The sequence below is a fragment of the Coturnix japonica genome, chromosome 3 (assembly GCF_054131305.1).
Source record: "Coturnix japonica strain WE chromosome 3, WE-NBRP24, whole genome shotgun sequence".
NCBI lineage: Eukaryota > Metazoa > Chordata > Aves > Galliformes > Phasianidae > Coturnix > Coturnix japonica.
In genome coordinates, this window is record NC_140665.1 from 5,433,513 (window position 1) to 5,449,210 (window position 15,698).

Below are 15,698 nucleotides of genomic sequence, written 5' to 3' on the forward strand. Positions count from 1 at the left end.
ACAAAGGTGCTGCTGAGAGGTGTCAGCTCTCCCCTCAACAGCTAATAGAAATGCATGTGAGTTTTCAAGGGTAAAATCGCAACATTTCTTTGCTGTATTTCCAGACAGTGGAGATAGAAACTTGGCACTGACAAGAAGAAGATACCTCTACAGCATAACTTCAAACATCTTGATCTTCTTATAATATGACTATTCTGTTTTTTTCCCGAGGACAGAGCACTCAGAAAACTCCATCTGCTCAAAGGCTGCACGCAAACTGGGCCCACACGAACTTTTTTTTTCTGGTCAGTGTCTCTTCTATTATGGATAACAGAAGAAAGATGTGTTCACAGGAATGCGGGACATGTAATTCCACAGTAGATTTTTATTTTTTAATCGGAGCTCCTGAAGGCATTATTCCTTTACTATTCAGAAGATTTCATCATGTACCATATTTCTATGTTCCCATCCTTTCCCTTCTCCTTTAAAGCAAAAAAGAAAGATAAAGAAGGCTTAGATTAATAAAATATTAGAACTTCATGACTGGGAATGCGTTCCTGAATTGGAGTACAGGTTGGCATGAGACCCAACCTATCATTTTGTGCAAAGGACCTTACCAAGAAGTTTTGAGCCATGCCACTGTGTAGAGTCAAAATAGCCATTTCAGTGCAGTGACCAGAACTGACTTTAGAAAGGCTGTAGAACAGCCACAGCAAGCTTGGAAACCTCCTGCTCTGTTTAATTTGAACCATGCATTTTGGAAGAATATTACCTGGACTCCTTTGCTATAAATTGCTTTTCCCAGTAATTAGGTGAAAGAATTGGAAAAGTGTAATTTCTTTCAATGCTATACATTCAGTTCATTAAGTTGAAGATAAACGGCAGAAAAGAGTATACTCCAGAACCTGGCAGGTTTTAGCTGCGTTAACTCAGTGGGCAAACAATCTGAAGGCTGAAATTTATTTCAGGAGCAGCAGGTGTTTTCAGAAACACCAGAATTTTGTAAAAGTGCCATTTCCTAAGCAAGTAGCAAGATTTTTTTTTGTAACAACGGTATTCATGCTAAATCCACAATCAGAAAATCTGAAAATACACAATGCAAACCATGGCCTGATAGATGCAGTGGTCTCAGTGTTCAAAAATCTTGGTTTGAATAGTAGAATTATCAAGGCTAGGAGTAGAATTATCAAGGCTAGGAATGACCATTAAGATCCCTTTGTCAACTATCAACCCACCCCCACCATGCCCACTACTCAGGTCCCTCAGTGCCACATCCACCCTTTTTTGTTCAAACACCTCCAGGGCTGGTGACCCCACCACCCCTATGGGCAGTCTGTGCCAATGACTCACTGCACTTACAGAGAAGAAATTCTTCCTATCCTGAGCAAATTAGCAAATACATTCCAAAACAGGATTTCTTCCCAACAGTTCTTTTTGTCTGTTAGTATGAGTTTCCAAACAGAATACACGGAGGAGGATCTGTTTCACTCCTTTTCTGCTATCCGATGCTTTTTCTGTCCTATCCTTGAGCAGAAAAGCATCGAAGAATGACCCTTTCCATTTCGCAGGGCACTATTTCTTCTGCCAGTCTCTCATGAGAAGAGGGGAAAACATGATTCTCTTAGAATATTAAAGGGAAAGCGAGAGGCATAACACAAAGACAGCAGCTTTCCTGAGAGGAGGAAACTAAGTAAAAAGAGACAAAAAACTGGGGTTGTTACACTTTGAGATTAGTCACTGAAAAGCTATCAGAAGGCATTGACTGTGTAGTCATGAACAAGCACAGCAACAGCAATGTTTTTGGAGCTCTGGTGAAGCTGCAAACAACATCCTAACCCAAAAACCCACAGCAGGCCTCACACTACAAAACATCAAAACCCCATCCAATGGGGGATCGTATAGATACAGTATACATAAAAAGGCCAAGTGTCAGTGAAAAAAGAAAAACAAGTGACAGGTAATCACCAGCTATGCTGGGACTGAACCTATTACTATTCCTGCCTCAAACTAGCCTTGCTATGACCTTAATCTGAAGATATCAATAGCAAAAGCCAGTGCTCTGGCAAGGGTTTGAGGGCTTTTTTTCCCCGCAGTATCAATCAGCCAGTTGAGAGAGCACTTAAATCAACCTGCGCCAGGCTTTGAACTCATAATCAGGTAAGTATGCGGGCTCTCTAGCATGTTCCTTTGGAACAAAATGGCAAGATCTCGCACCCTGTCACACTTATCTAGAAAAATGAGAAGAGAGTCAAGCAGCGACACTGAATTAAACATTAGATCTTTTAAAATAAATAAGTTAATGGATGTTAATAATTATGTTATCTCAGCGAAACACATTAAAATTTTCTATTAGTCTTCCTTAGCCCATCTCTCTGATAGGCGGTATGTATTACAGATAGCATAACTCCTGTTTTGAATCACCAGTAGCGAACGTTTTATAAATCACCCAGGCTTTTTCCTGACGCACCCACACAAAAATGCCAAAAACCACAGAGCGGCACAAGCAATTAATAGCATGATATCGTAACACTATCAAAAACAGCACGTCTGTGCACTGGCTCCTATCTGTAAACCAACAATTCCATCAGAAAAATCTCAGCTTGAAACATTTAAATTAGATCATCCCTCTTTCTTGTTTCCTAAACTCCCCGACATTTGGCCCCGCGACACTTTTAAATATTTATCACAAACTAAATGATCTGAGTGCCCAGCACAGCCTGCACAACATAAACATTACTTTCTCCTTCTCAATTATGACTTCATCTCCTTCTGTCTCCTCTCAATGTGTTTATAGCTATTGTGTTTTTCTTTTTCCCCATCAGGAGAGCCCTGAATAGGAGAGCTAATGCTGAGGAGATAGATGAGCACATTTAACTTTACACACGTGAACAATCCCAGTAAGCCCAAGCTCCAGGCTTATTTCTGATATGTCATGTATGATACTGTAGCATTACCTCCATAAGAAGGAAAATTGTTGGAATTCATGGCATCTCTCGTCAGCACAACAGCTGGTGCCAAGTAGTTTTATTACAAAGACTTTTGTAAATCAAAATCCAAGCATGTACCTATTTCTGTACGGTTTAACTGTGATTTTAGCAATTTCCACACAAAGGAAAATACGGCTTTGTAAGATGTCCTCTTGGGTTTGGATCTTTTGCAATGCAATTTACAATCTGTACCTTTATCCTCACTAGGCTTTGCTTCTTCTGATGATGATAGGCTGGCTAAAGCAGAAGGTTTCGTCTCATCTACAAGAACCAAGGAAATGAAAGACAAGTTATTTATTAGCTACTGAACTGATGAACTGGTTTATTGTAGGGAAAAAAAACACAAAAACAAGCGTTAGATTTTATCGGAAGCATGATACAATACTTGAATTTGATTTTTTGGGCTTCCATCCATTCACATTGTATTCACTGACCATTACTGGTCTGATTGTCTTCCCCTAGCCGGGGGTAAACTCACACTGCAACATTGCCAGATCAAATCTGTATTTCAACCTCCCGTAATAGAGAGAGAGGAACAGCTGCCAATTTCGTGGGTAGGCCAGTGTTCTCTTTGCTTAGATATTTCTTTTTTTATTCAATCTATTTATTCCGGAAAAAAAAAACCCAAGCCATTCTTTAACCACGTCCATTGGTCCCATTGGAATCAAAATCATTAAATGCAAATGCTTTCCTCAAAACAGAACCTTTCTTGAGTCAGATCTGAAATTTAGCAAGTCCGTAAAAATCTGTGGTGCATAGCTGTTTAATGGTGGTGTATGTACTGTTAAAGCTATGATCTTTAATAGATAAAATTAGTAATTGAATTGAATATATCTTTTTTTTTTTCACTTTCACTGCTGCTTCTTCTCAGCAATCTTTGCAATTTAAAACCTTTGGAAACCTGTTTTCATTTTTAGCTTTTCATTTCTTTCTTCAGACTCACGTCTAGTGGTTCTGGCTTTTGTTCACCTGGTCTAATCGTTGAGTACTTTTAACTAGCTTGAAGCTAGAGCACTGAGCCACCTGCCATTTTATTTTCCACGTGTTAATTGTGAGGCACACCAATGAGAGGATACAGGCCAGATTATTAGAAAAACCAACAACACTGTAATAGCCGAAGTATTCAAGGCCAATCTTTGTACACTATAGATGGCTTTTTCATCTACTGAGTAATAAGAATATATAAATCTGTAAGTAATGACTATATGAGAGCACAGTTTTTGTTCCTCATACGCTTTCTTTTACAATATTAAAAGTAATGATTTGTGATTTGTCACACTCAGATGAAGGCTATGCTTTTTGGTTTAGAAAACACAAATTAGAATTTTAGTATTTGAATGGCTTGCTCCTTACAATTACGGCATACAACTTCAGGTATCTTAAATAATAATCAGCTCATTTCCTACCAACAAGGAAGGGATCAGAAACAGCAACCCTAACAGTTTCTGATCCTGTTTTGTCTCCGCAGCTGCAAGCAGAAAGCAGGAGCAACTCATCAGCTGTGCATTACTTACTCAAGATAATTGTCTCCCTCTCTGTTCCTATCTCTAGGTGAACTAGTAGGGCTACGAGTTAAGCCAAGTCATTTCTTTCTGTAACGTTGTGTGCCTGTGGCTGAGGAAGTGATTCATGCAGTTTGTGTAGGCACAGTGCTATCTTTAGGTGCACACCTAAAATGAGTTCAGAAAATAAAACGTTTTCTGGATCTGGGTAAGTAAGTCTGGATCTTTTCTTTGACACTCTTTGTAAGAGTAACAAAACATGACTACCAATATGAGATAGCACAGGAGTGTATATGACATCTCCCAATAAACCAGGCCAGACAGATTGTAACATAGGAAGTTATAATGACAGCTTTGGAAGAAAACACAATGCATTTAGCACACCTCCAGTAGCAAAGTAATAATTAAGAGTGGTATGTTCCCATTACTTCTCTAGGGAAAAAGGAAATGTATTTTATTCAATCCATCAGCTTTGCAAATCAAAATACCAAGGAAATATACATCTCATCAGAGTCAACAGACAAGCATCTACAGACAGTAACACAACTGGATTTCATGTGAATCTCTGCAGCTGGAGTAAACCTGAGGTAGGAGCCAAGTAGCATTTGATACAGCTAAAAGCTCAACACTGCTTGAGCAAAAATATCCCCCTGCCTACAAAGAGAATAAAAATGCTGCATGGATTCAGATATATCAACTCATGACTACTGCAATGGTAAAAACCCAGGAAAGTGAACATGGTTATCCTTCAGCAACAAAACAGAATCAGAGAACCGTAGGTGTTGGAAGGGACCTCTGGAGACAATCTAGTCTGCCCTGTGGTAGGTTGCATGGGAAATCATCCAGGTGGGCTTTGAGTATCTCCAGAGGAGGAGACTCCACCACTGCTGTGGGCAAACTGTTCCAATGCTCCATCATCTCACAGGTCTTCCTCATGTTCAAACTGCCTGTGTTCCACTTAGTGCCTGTTGCCTCTTTTTCTATTGCAGGGCACCAACAAGAACTTCTTGATTCCTGCCTTTTAGATATTTACAAGCATTGGTATGATTCCCCTCTCAGCCTTCTCCTCTGCAGACTGAACGGTCTGAACAGCCCCAGGTCTCTCAGCCTTTCCCCACATGGGAGATGCTCCAGGCCCCAAACCATTTCTGTAGCCCTTCACTGTACCCTCCCCAGTAGTTCCCTGTATTTCTTGTATTGGGGAGCCTAGAACTGGGCACAACTGCTCCAGATATAGCCTCACAAGGGCAGAGCAGAGGGGGAGGATCACCTCCCTCAACCTGCTACCCATGCTCTGTGTAATGTACCCCAAGGCACCACTAGCCTTCTTGGCCACAAGGGCACACTGCTGGCTCATTCAGCATGCTTATCTTGGTAAGCATAATGCTCCGTGGTCCAAAGGTGCTATGCTCTATGCCCATGTCTTCAACACCAACTGCTTGCCAAAGAAGAGGCAACAAAGAAGGCATACAGAGGGACTTCAATCACTTGAGGCCAGCACCAGCTGTTAACACACAGCTGCAGGAGACTGACCTGTGGAGTGCAGGGAGAAACGCTGCACTTACATACACACAGGATATGTAAGCCCTAGGACATGTAAGGACCCTCATCAAATGAATTCCTTGTCTGAAAAAAGCTACAGTACAATTATGCAAGCCAGATTAGTCAAGAATCCAGGATTTCTATTTTTCCTCCTGCCCTATACCAGGTGTCCCTTCTTCAGTTCAGTTTTCCACATATTGATAACAATCTCCAAGTCAGCTTAAAAAAATAGCTCTGAATAAAACTGCTTCATGCTCTGCAAATTAAGGTAACATCCTGCACTACAATGAGGGGGAAAGAAAAAAAGAAGAAAAGAATCGTGTTATATGTTATACTGCACAAAAGAAACTCTAAAAAAGAAGGGGATTTGCAGGCATTTTGCTTGTCACTTCAGCTCTTCTGATGCAGTGCTTAATTTCTAAGTATTTTGCAATGAGCACAGTTCGGTAAGATTAAAAACATAAACAGAAAATAAAAAAAAGAGAAAAAAAGAAGAAAATCTATTGTGACCATGGAGTGACATTTCATTTTACAATATTAAACTTTGTAACTTGTAATATATAATTTATAAGCATGCCATCTGCAAAATCCACTGCTCGTGAACTCTGACATTCATTCGCAGTATAGGTAATGCCTTCCTATATGGATTTAAAATCTTCATAACCCCTGAGACTCGAGCAGACAATTTATTAAAACCTGGAAATAGCCTGAAAAAACCTAAGAAGCCCAGTGTACAGTAAAGAAAGACCTTCCCCAGATTTCCTTTCCCCCCACTTTTATTCCATGCTACTCTGGTGTAAGCAGAGAGGGAAAATCACTTCACTCTAGTTAGAGGATTAGCTAGAGGCAGTCCACCTTAAAGGGGGAACCTGGAGCTGGGAAGTTAAGGAGGGAAGCTTGCATTCCTGCATTGTAATAATTTCATTCACAATGAATGGTGCTGCGGCCTCCAAAGGGAGAACTGCACAAGCTCCAAGCTAATCTGGTGAAAACGTACAATCATTTTCCTTCAAAAGCAATGAGTTGGGCTGTTGTTCACCAAGGTCGACAAAACCGAAAGCCCTGCAAGGACCTGGGCACTCACCTGCTTCCTGGCTTGGGCCCACGGTTTCCTCAATGTTTTCCTTCTCCTCTGCACTGTTACCACCTATTGGGAAGACCACACAATTCTTTACAATGTACCCTCCTATTGGTAGCAGCAGCAGCACTACTCATTATCGGCAACGCAGCACAAACGTCTCCTTTACAAGAAGGCCCCACAATAGAAGGGAAAGGATGTGAAGGTAAACTGAACAAATGGCCAAAGGTAACCAGCAAAATTTTAAGCTGTCGTATTTCCAGCTGGGAAGAGAAGCTAGATTAAAGATTCTTACCTTAGTAGGCACATCAGAAATATGTGTATATACCAAATAAATAGAGCTTTCCCTAAACACTGTCTGCAGTAGATAAAAATGTTGCTTGACCTGAGTCTACTCATTTTCTAAAGATTTTATTTATTTATTTTTTTCCCCAAGAATATTTTCCTCCAGTAACATTTCCACAAGAGCCCTGAAGTGGCTCTGTTTCAGATTTCAGAACCCACTTACATAGCTATGGGAGGTAAGAAGAGGAGAGGCAGAATTGCCTGAATTTTATTTTAAAGTAAAAGGCTCGATGCCACTTAACATAAAATAGAAAAATGCATCAGAAATGACTGCAACGGAGAGAGTGAAATAAACCATCAGACAGATCGCCTGGATTTAATGTGTTTTCCCCCTTTTTGCTTTCGCTTTCATTCCCAATTTTCTCCACTACTTTGCGTTCACATTCATCACCCGCTTCCTTTCCTCCCACTCCCTTACTGAAGGCAGGTATCAAGCCCTGCATTACCACTGCCAGAAGTGATGCCCTGGGGAAAACTGGTCCATGGACACCACACCAAGCTCCCTTAACCTTCGCTTGGCCCTATTTGAAGTATATCAGGAAATCTGTATTTCCAGCGATGGAGAACACTCTTTTAGCTTCCTAACAACATTAAAGGCTGCCGTGAGACGGGCTGGCTCGGATGCGATGGCTGTGCTCCCTCTCTTCCAGCATGGCAGCTGAGCTCCAGCCTTAATGAGGCATTTGGAAAAATGACTGCTGAGCATGTACACTGGGAGAAAGGAGATTCATTCCCAGGCCTGTAAATGGTTCAATAATGATATTTTTTTTTTATGCTGTGGCTCCTGGGTTTTTTTGATTGCAGCTTCTCTAAAGCAATGCAGTTGCAAGCTCTTTTCACTGCCTCCTTGCTTTTACTTAGCACAGAGTCTGCTGAAGAGAAAAGCAGTAGCCCAAATGCATTTAATTGGATGGGATAAAAACTGAGAAAGTGCATGTGTTTCAGCAGCAATCACACATCTCCTGGCATGACGCTGCACTCAGCTCACATTTAGAGGCCCGGGTATGATGCTCGCCCTCTCCAGCAGGCAATACATGCGGCATCCAGCAGATGGGACTCGTGGAGAAGCATTCCCCACTGGCTCACATGAAGCAGCTCTCAGAGGTGGGGATGGAGCAAGATGGAGCAGCACCCCAGCACTGGGTCTTCTGTCTGCCTGCTGCTCTCTGCACCAACTGTAACCAGCTGCAATGGCTGGCTGGATATAGTGATTTCTTAGGATGTTAGTGAGCTCTAACCTGTAAAAAATTGCATTTTATGGATGACCAAAAAGGCTCGACAAAACCAGCTGGGTTTTTTTTCTCTCCCTCCCTTTAAATCACTGTGTCCATACACAATGCAGGGACTGCATGCAGACCAGAAAGTTTTCTGTGCCAGAAGACAAACTCTTCTCTCCCCCTTCTCCTCTTACAACACGGCTTTGGGACTTTGCAGGCTTTACAACACACAATTAATAAACAAGGAAAAAATCCTTTATGTCACCAGGCTGTGTTTCAGAGGGATAAAGTTGTCTAGATCGGGAGCTGTGGAAAGGAACAGTATGTTCAATACAATACTGTAACACAGCAGTGCAGTGACACTTGAAAAATCTTTACCATTAAGTTGGATCCAAAGAGAATATTGCATCACTGCTAAACAAGAGTGTCAAAACATGAAAGATTTCATTATGGCCAAGTGCAACACGTTTTGCTCTGCACAGAAGGACTTCATATTCAGGAAAAGCACATCAGGCAAAAATAGTAGCCATGGATATATCACTAGAAGTCATTTCAGCAATTGCCTGACTGCATTCACAATGAAAAACTACATTTCTAGATGACACTTGTTGCTATATCTATTATAGTGACTATAACTATGAGTTATTTTGCTAAAATCAGGTATCTGGGAGATTCATTCATAGTTATTTCCACCTTATTTTAAAGTTACTTTCGCCAACCAAACTTGCACCTCCAAAGAAGGTTTAAAATACCTGCTTTATCAGATTAACAGATAATGCATATATTAATTAGAACATGTTGTCAATCCTGAGGCTATTATTTCACTGGTGATTCACTGTTTAAAACAAGAATAATGGAAAGATAATTACAGCACTGTGTATTAGATTCTTAACATGTTTTCCATCTAACATTTCATTTTGTTCCTTTGGAGGAAAAAAAAAACACACCAAACCCACCAAACGTGAAAGACTTGAAGCAGAAGTTTCACCTCTTGTACTCTGACCCAGCCCAGCAGACTGACTGGACTGTGACAAGGGAATTAATTTTGATCAGCATAGTGAAAGTACGTGTTGTGCCTGCAAAGCGACTTTCCTACAATTAGAGGAAAGGAAACGCCATGGTTAAGAGTGGGTGAGTGATTCTGAAGTGAGTGATTTGCAGAGGGAAAGGTTAAGCTCTGCTTGGCCTAAGGAACCTCATCAAGTCTAGAGAAAGGGGAAAGTGGAGTAAGAACATACCAGTAAGAAGGCAAACTGTTGGGTGGAAAAGTGGCTAATTCCAAAGCATCTGACAAACATATTTTAGAAGAGAAGCAAGTCAGTTTTCCACTGTAGTTTTATTCGTCCCTTCTCTCCTTTTCTCCAGGCAGATAAGTCAGACCCAGTGCATTTCCCTTGAGCCTTCCCCATGACATCAGTACTAAAGACATCTTTTCCACTGGGTGGCTTCCATAGTGCCTGCCATCCTTCTCTTTCCACTACTGTGGCAACTGGAGATTACATTTCCTTTAAGTTAAAACTCTCCCCACAATATCTGCTTTTCCATTGTACCAGTAATTGAACAGCAATCTGTCGCTCACTCCAAAGGAGATGGAAAAAGCGGTGAATGACATATCGTGTCATTTTAGGCCAGCAAATGTAAATGATTTTGAGCCACATCAAAAGACAAATGGGAACATCTGTTTCTTTTCTCCTGCATGGCAGTCAGTTGAAAAAACAGGAGTTTTCAGAATTACAGAAGCACATCAGACACTAAAATACCTATTCCTGGCCATATATTTTCCTCTGCCAAGCTAACTACTGCATGGCAGGAGCTCGCTCTCCCCCTCTTGGCCTTTTTCTTTGGGATCAACATGGAAATTTCCCCCAAATACCATATATCCTTATTATGGTAGCAAACAAGCCAGGCAGTGGCAAATCAGCACATTCAGCAAGCTGGCACGGCACACAGCATTTTGAACTAAGCTAGAAAACGGGATGCTCTGAGAGTGTCTGCCTGTATTATATTAAGGAGAGGTACTTAGCATGCACAGTGATGTGTCAGCTGCAGATAGTGCCCCAAAACGAAGCAGATGATATGATAAATAATAAGCCGGCGGTCACATAGGAGAAGGCTGAGACAAGAAAGCTGTGAATGTCCAGGGGACAAGTTCTCAGCAGCACAAACAGAGCAGGTTTTAGTATTCTTCCCATTTACTCTGCCAGAGCCTGGAGGCACAGGGCTCTTTACATCCCTCACTGTTCTTGTGACAAACATGGCAAGTCAAAAATATTAATAGTCTGCCGGCCTCTTGGCCCTTCCCATTTCAGAGGTGAATGAGTGCCAGATTCTCATACACCTACTCCTCCTCAGCAGTCCCTTTCTTCATAAGTAGTCAGAGACATGTTTAGAGCTAAGGGTAATGTCAGCATCTCAAAAACTGGTACAAAAAGACACTTTTCAGAAGGAAACAGAATTGCAGATAACATATTTTTAGTCAAAGGAGGAAATTCTGCTTAGCCAGTCGACTTCTACCCCTCCAGCACACAAGTTATTAATAGTAAAAAATTTTCACTAGGAAGAAAGTACTTGTACGCGCCATTGTGCTTCTGTAGTCAGAGTAAGGCTCTTTCAGAATACCTCCTCCTATCTGGAGTGGAAATAGTTGATACAGAAGGCCAGTATCTGAGAGTCATAACCCGTCTGTCCTTCCCACATATCTGTGTATGCATCACAATCCCGAGTTCCAGTTCTCACCCTGTTACATACTCACATGGCTTCTGCTTTGCAGCCATACAAATCTCCCATGGTCTGGCCTGAAAATTTCTCTCAAAGCTGGGCCACACTTCTGTGACAAATGCAAACCAAGATCTGGCAGATAAAAGATGTCACAGTTCTGAACTGTCTTTTTTGCAGCATGAAAACATTGCCACGGTAATCGCACTAATGATGTGAAGGTCCTTCCACAATAACAGGGACACTAATTAATGAGAAAATTAAAAATATAGGCTGTTGCATTCTGCCCAGGAGCAGATCTGCTGACTTCAACAAACTCCTGTGATGTGAGAAGAGAACACATGGATCTGGATAGACACTCAAGCTCATATAGCCAGCAACCACTGTCAGACAACTCCAGTAGGAAAATGATATCAGACATAAAACAAAAAGAACATACACACAAACGCCATCATGGTAGAACTGCAAATGTATGAAAACAAATCATTAGGGCCGTGGCCTGAGGTTATCAAACGTTTTTGCTTTGCATTTTCATTTCTTTTAATTAAATCACAATTTTTAAAGTCAACTTTAAACACGACTTGCATGGAACCTCTTTAGGGTGAATTTAAAGAAGGGTTAGTAATAATTATCATCAGCAGTAATTGTTTAATGGAGTTATGAGACTTGTTGTATGAACAGTTTTACCTCACTGCAGATGCAGCCCAGAACACTCTCCATCAGCACACCGAGACTCACCAAGTTGTCAGTGTAATAAATAACAGGTTCTTATTTTCATGTAGTGTTTTTGTCAAGCATTGTTGGGGAGTGTGGGAAAAGAATGAGAGCTACAGATCGTGGGGATTATCTCAGGGGTTTAAAATAACACTATTGTATTTCATTATTTAGCGTCCTGGGAAATACGGGAGCAAAAGCTAAAGCCCACCGCAATTGTGATGTGTTTCCCTAACCTCACTCCTCTGTGGATCACAAGGCAGGTAACTCAGCACCATGGTACATCTCCCAGCATAGGGAAGGACCAGGGGGCAACATGTGGGACCACAGTTTCAGAGCCAAGTGAAATGCTTTGCTTGTGCTAAGATTTATCCCAATCCACAATATTTCTGCAAACATCACACAAGGCTGTTTAGTTTCTTGCTGGATGTAATTTGTTGTGTGACACACACCATAGCTCAGATTTTGCAGTACAGGTACCAGGCAATAAATTATCTACAATCTCATTGCCCAAGATGCTGATCATCGCTAATTCTGACAATCTGCCAGTGTTCCAACAAAGCAAATAAAAGCAGGCATTTTCTGGGAGCCTGAGCTCTCCAGAGCATACCATTCCTGAGACTGTGTGGTGGAGGAATGTAATAGTGGTTATATGGTTGGACAGGGAAGACATGTAGGAGACCACACCTGCTAAGAGGGCATAAGACATGAACCAAAACAATTATGGCACCATTTTGCATTAGCATTTCAAAATGAAGGGTATGACTGTGCCTTCTGTGCTGGGCCCAAACAATCACACTGCTTTACTGCTATTAGAAATGAGAAAGGAATTGCAACTACAGTTTACATATGCATGCAGTTGCCTGCTAAAAGAAACCTAAAAGACAACCTAATGCAATGGCAGTAGCCTCTCCAGCAACGAAAAGAATCTCCAAAGAAGGGTTTCCTCAGAGAGCAAATAACAAGTAAATACACAGATAACGTCCTGTTTTTTCCTCTGGCTAAGTGAAAAGTGATCACCTGATACTGTGAGAGCTGTAATCAGTCAAGACAGATGGCAGACTTCAAAACAGGAGTGAAAAAAAGAATCTATCAGCCAAAGTGGATAAGGGTTAATGGCATCACTTTAAATATAACCAGTCTATATGAAGGTGAAACATTTTACAGACATGTTTGATACACATGCTTCACTTTGTCTGAAGTACTTTATCTTAATGTGAAATTTTATTTAAGGGCTTAGTTCGGTGGCAAAAGGAATGCGGTAACTTCTAAGCTATCTTAATAAGAAGTAGCACTTTAATGCTGAACAAGAGTGTGTGTTTTTGAAGGATAATTATATGTCTACATGTTCATTTTCACTATAAGCGGAGCAGAAATTTATCGAAGAATATTACTACCCTGTGGGATGCAAGGAAGAAACGTAGCTGTAATTTCTCAAATGCTAAAAGAATTGTTTGCTACAAAACAAGGACAATTTTAAAACTTAATCAGAAGTCAAATCTGCTTAATATTAATCCATACTTAAAGGGACCAAGAATCAGGTTCTACATAGTGTTGTAAGGAACATAGGAAAGACGCTTTGAACATGAAGTAACACATGGCAGATGTACACCCGCTGCAACCCCAGGGAAGCAGCAAAAGCCACAGCACTGCTGACTTCAGTATCTTTTCAGGTTGGATATTAAGAAATATTTCTTTTCCCAACAAGTGGTGAGGCAGTGGCACAGCTGCCAAGGGGGGTGGTGGGGTCACCGTCCCTGGAGGTGTTCCAGAGTTGTGAAGATGTGACACTGAAGGACATGGTCGGTGGGTTTGGTGGGGTTGGGTTGGGCTTGGACAAGATGATCTTAGTGTTTTTTTCCAGCCTCAATGATTCTATGACTTTTGCCATTGCACTTATTATATCCTCCTCCCTATGAAGCCAACAACAAGCAGCAAAGCTGCAGCAATTGTGCTGTAAAGAAGGAAGAAGTCTTAAACTAATGTTGCAACTGAAGGATTAAGCTGTAAAAATAGTTTATTAGCTAGTCCCAAAACTATGCATTTTTTTGTCAATTGACAAATCTTTCTTGGAAAAGGGATGCGGAGTGAGGGTGCTCCCCTTAGAATGAGCATCCTTCCTAACAGCCATGACCTGCTGAACTACAGCACTGTTCAGCTAAGATGCACCTCTACTTGGACTCATTTCTACTACACACTCAAATCAGATGGATGACTTCTCCTGTAGACACAGTACAACTGATTCAGAGTGATGCAAGATCTTGCTACTGAGCCCTGAAGTCCCAACACTGATGAACAGCATTTTGAAAACCTGATGCTGCCCTTGAAAGCTGGGAGGTCAGTAGTGCAGTGACCCTATCAGGCAAAGGAACAAACTCTACCAACTGTCATCAAGGTGATTTGTGTTCCTTTTGACCCTCCTAGCTTGGCTTATCTATCAAACCATTCTCCTTCCCACCAGGTGAACAGAAAGCAGGCAAAGTTCATCCCAGATGAGCAATTCCAACATACTTGCTCCTCACACATACACTGGGTCTCAGATAAGGGGATCATGAGGGACCAACAGCCTATCAATCTATCAGAAAGAACTTAGCACTTCATTGTGGGAGAAGCTCAAGGGAAAAGCTGAAGTGAGATAACTTGCAGAGCTCCAGCTCTGTCTTCACACCCCTCAAAAGAAAACAAGCAGGATCCTGACCTTGGGAAGGCATAGCAATGGCTTTTGCTGCATGGATTGATTATCTTCCTCCTGGAAGAGGAGAAAGATCTGGTATTTATGCTGCTATTATTGGCTGTGTTAGTCATCTTTGATACAATATTGATCACCTGCAGACCATGGAGGGAATAGACGGTGCAGCTCTTGGACAGGCTCCACTTTATATCTCACTGAGAAATCCAGAAAGAAACAAAAGGGCAAATAGTTTTGCTTCTCCCAGCATCAAGAAAATCTACAGCATACATTTCACTGTTCAGACCACATAGCAGGCTGTTAGGAGAGAAAAAGAGACAGAACACTTTGAAATTCATTAGCCTTCTTTAAAGAGAGTCTGATGTTACTTGGTAGAGATCGAAAGGATGAAAACAAGACCTTTGGCATCACTGCCATCTCATGACTGCAATGCTGTGACAAGTATCTCCATTTTGTCTATGCCATTACTTTATGACAGTGTTATGAAGTTGCTGAAGACGCACTAAATTTGCTTTAGTACCAGAAATATTTTACTCACCTCGGAGTTCACCAAGTTCACCTGACTATGGGAAAGGCACAATCACCATTGGCTTATTTTTTCCAGCCAGCAGGACCCAGGGAAAATATACGAAGAAATAGTTAAATGACTCTGCATGTTTGCACATGTAAAACCTGAAATGCTGCAGGTAACCTGGCAGTAAAGAATGATCCCCCCATGTATCCTGACCATTCATTTCTCTAGATAATAACCTGCACTAGAATGAAAAACTACTGAATACAGCAAGTGACAGGAGAATCTGCTATGCAGTTCACACTTGCATTTCACTATCAACAGACCAAATGCAGAGAACAATATATCTAATAGCATTATAACAGACACCATTAATACTTCAGAGGTTCTGTACAAAATTGCTTTCATTAGCATGTCAA

The 15,698-nt window shown here is 41.2% G+C and overlaps 1 protein-coding gene across 7 annotated transcripts in view; it reads right to left on the reverse strand.

The window, feature by feature from the left end:
* The window catches only part of MACROD2 (mono-ADP ribosylhydrolase 2), a 789,463-nt gene that overhangs the window by 48,523 nt on the left and 725,242 nt on the right, over window positions 1-15,698 (reverse strand). For 3 of the 7 annotated variants that reach the window (XM_085542408.1, XM_085542410.1, XM_015856725.3), the window contains 2 exons: window positions 7,095-7,157; window positions 3,159-3,227 (listed from right to left, as the gene is read on the reverse strand). The exons of 2 other annotated variants lie outside the window; for them this stretch is intronic. In XM_085542408.1, coding sequence (XP_085398534.1) covers window positions 3,159-3,227; window positions 7,095-7,157 — 132 coding nt within the window. The remainder of the gene's footprint in view (window positions 1-3,158; window positions 3,228-7,094; window positions 7,158-15,698) is intronic. 2 more of the 7 variants (XM_085542411.1, XM_015856726.3) reach the window with 1 other exon arrangement.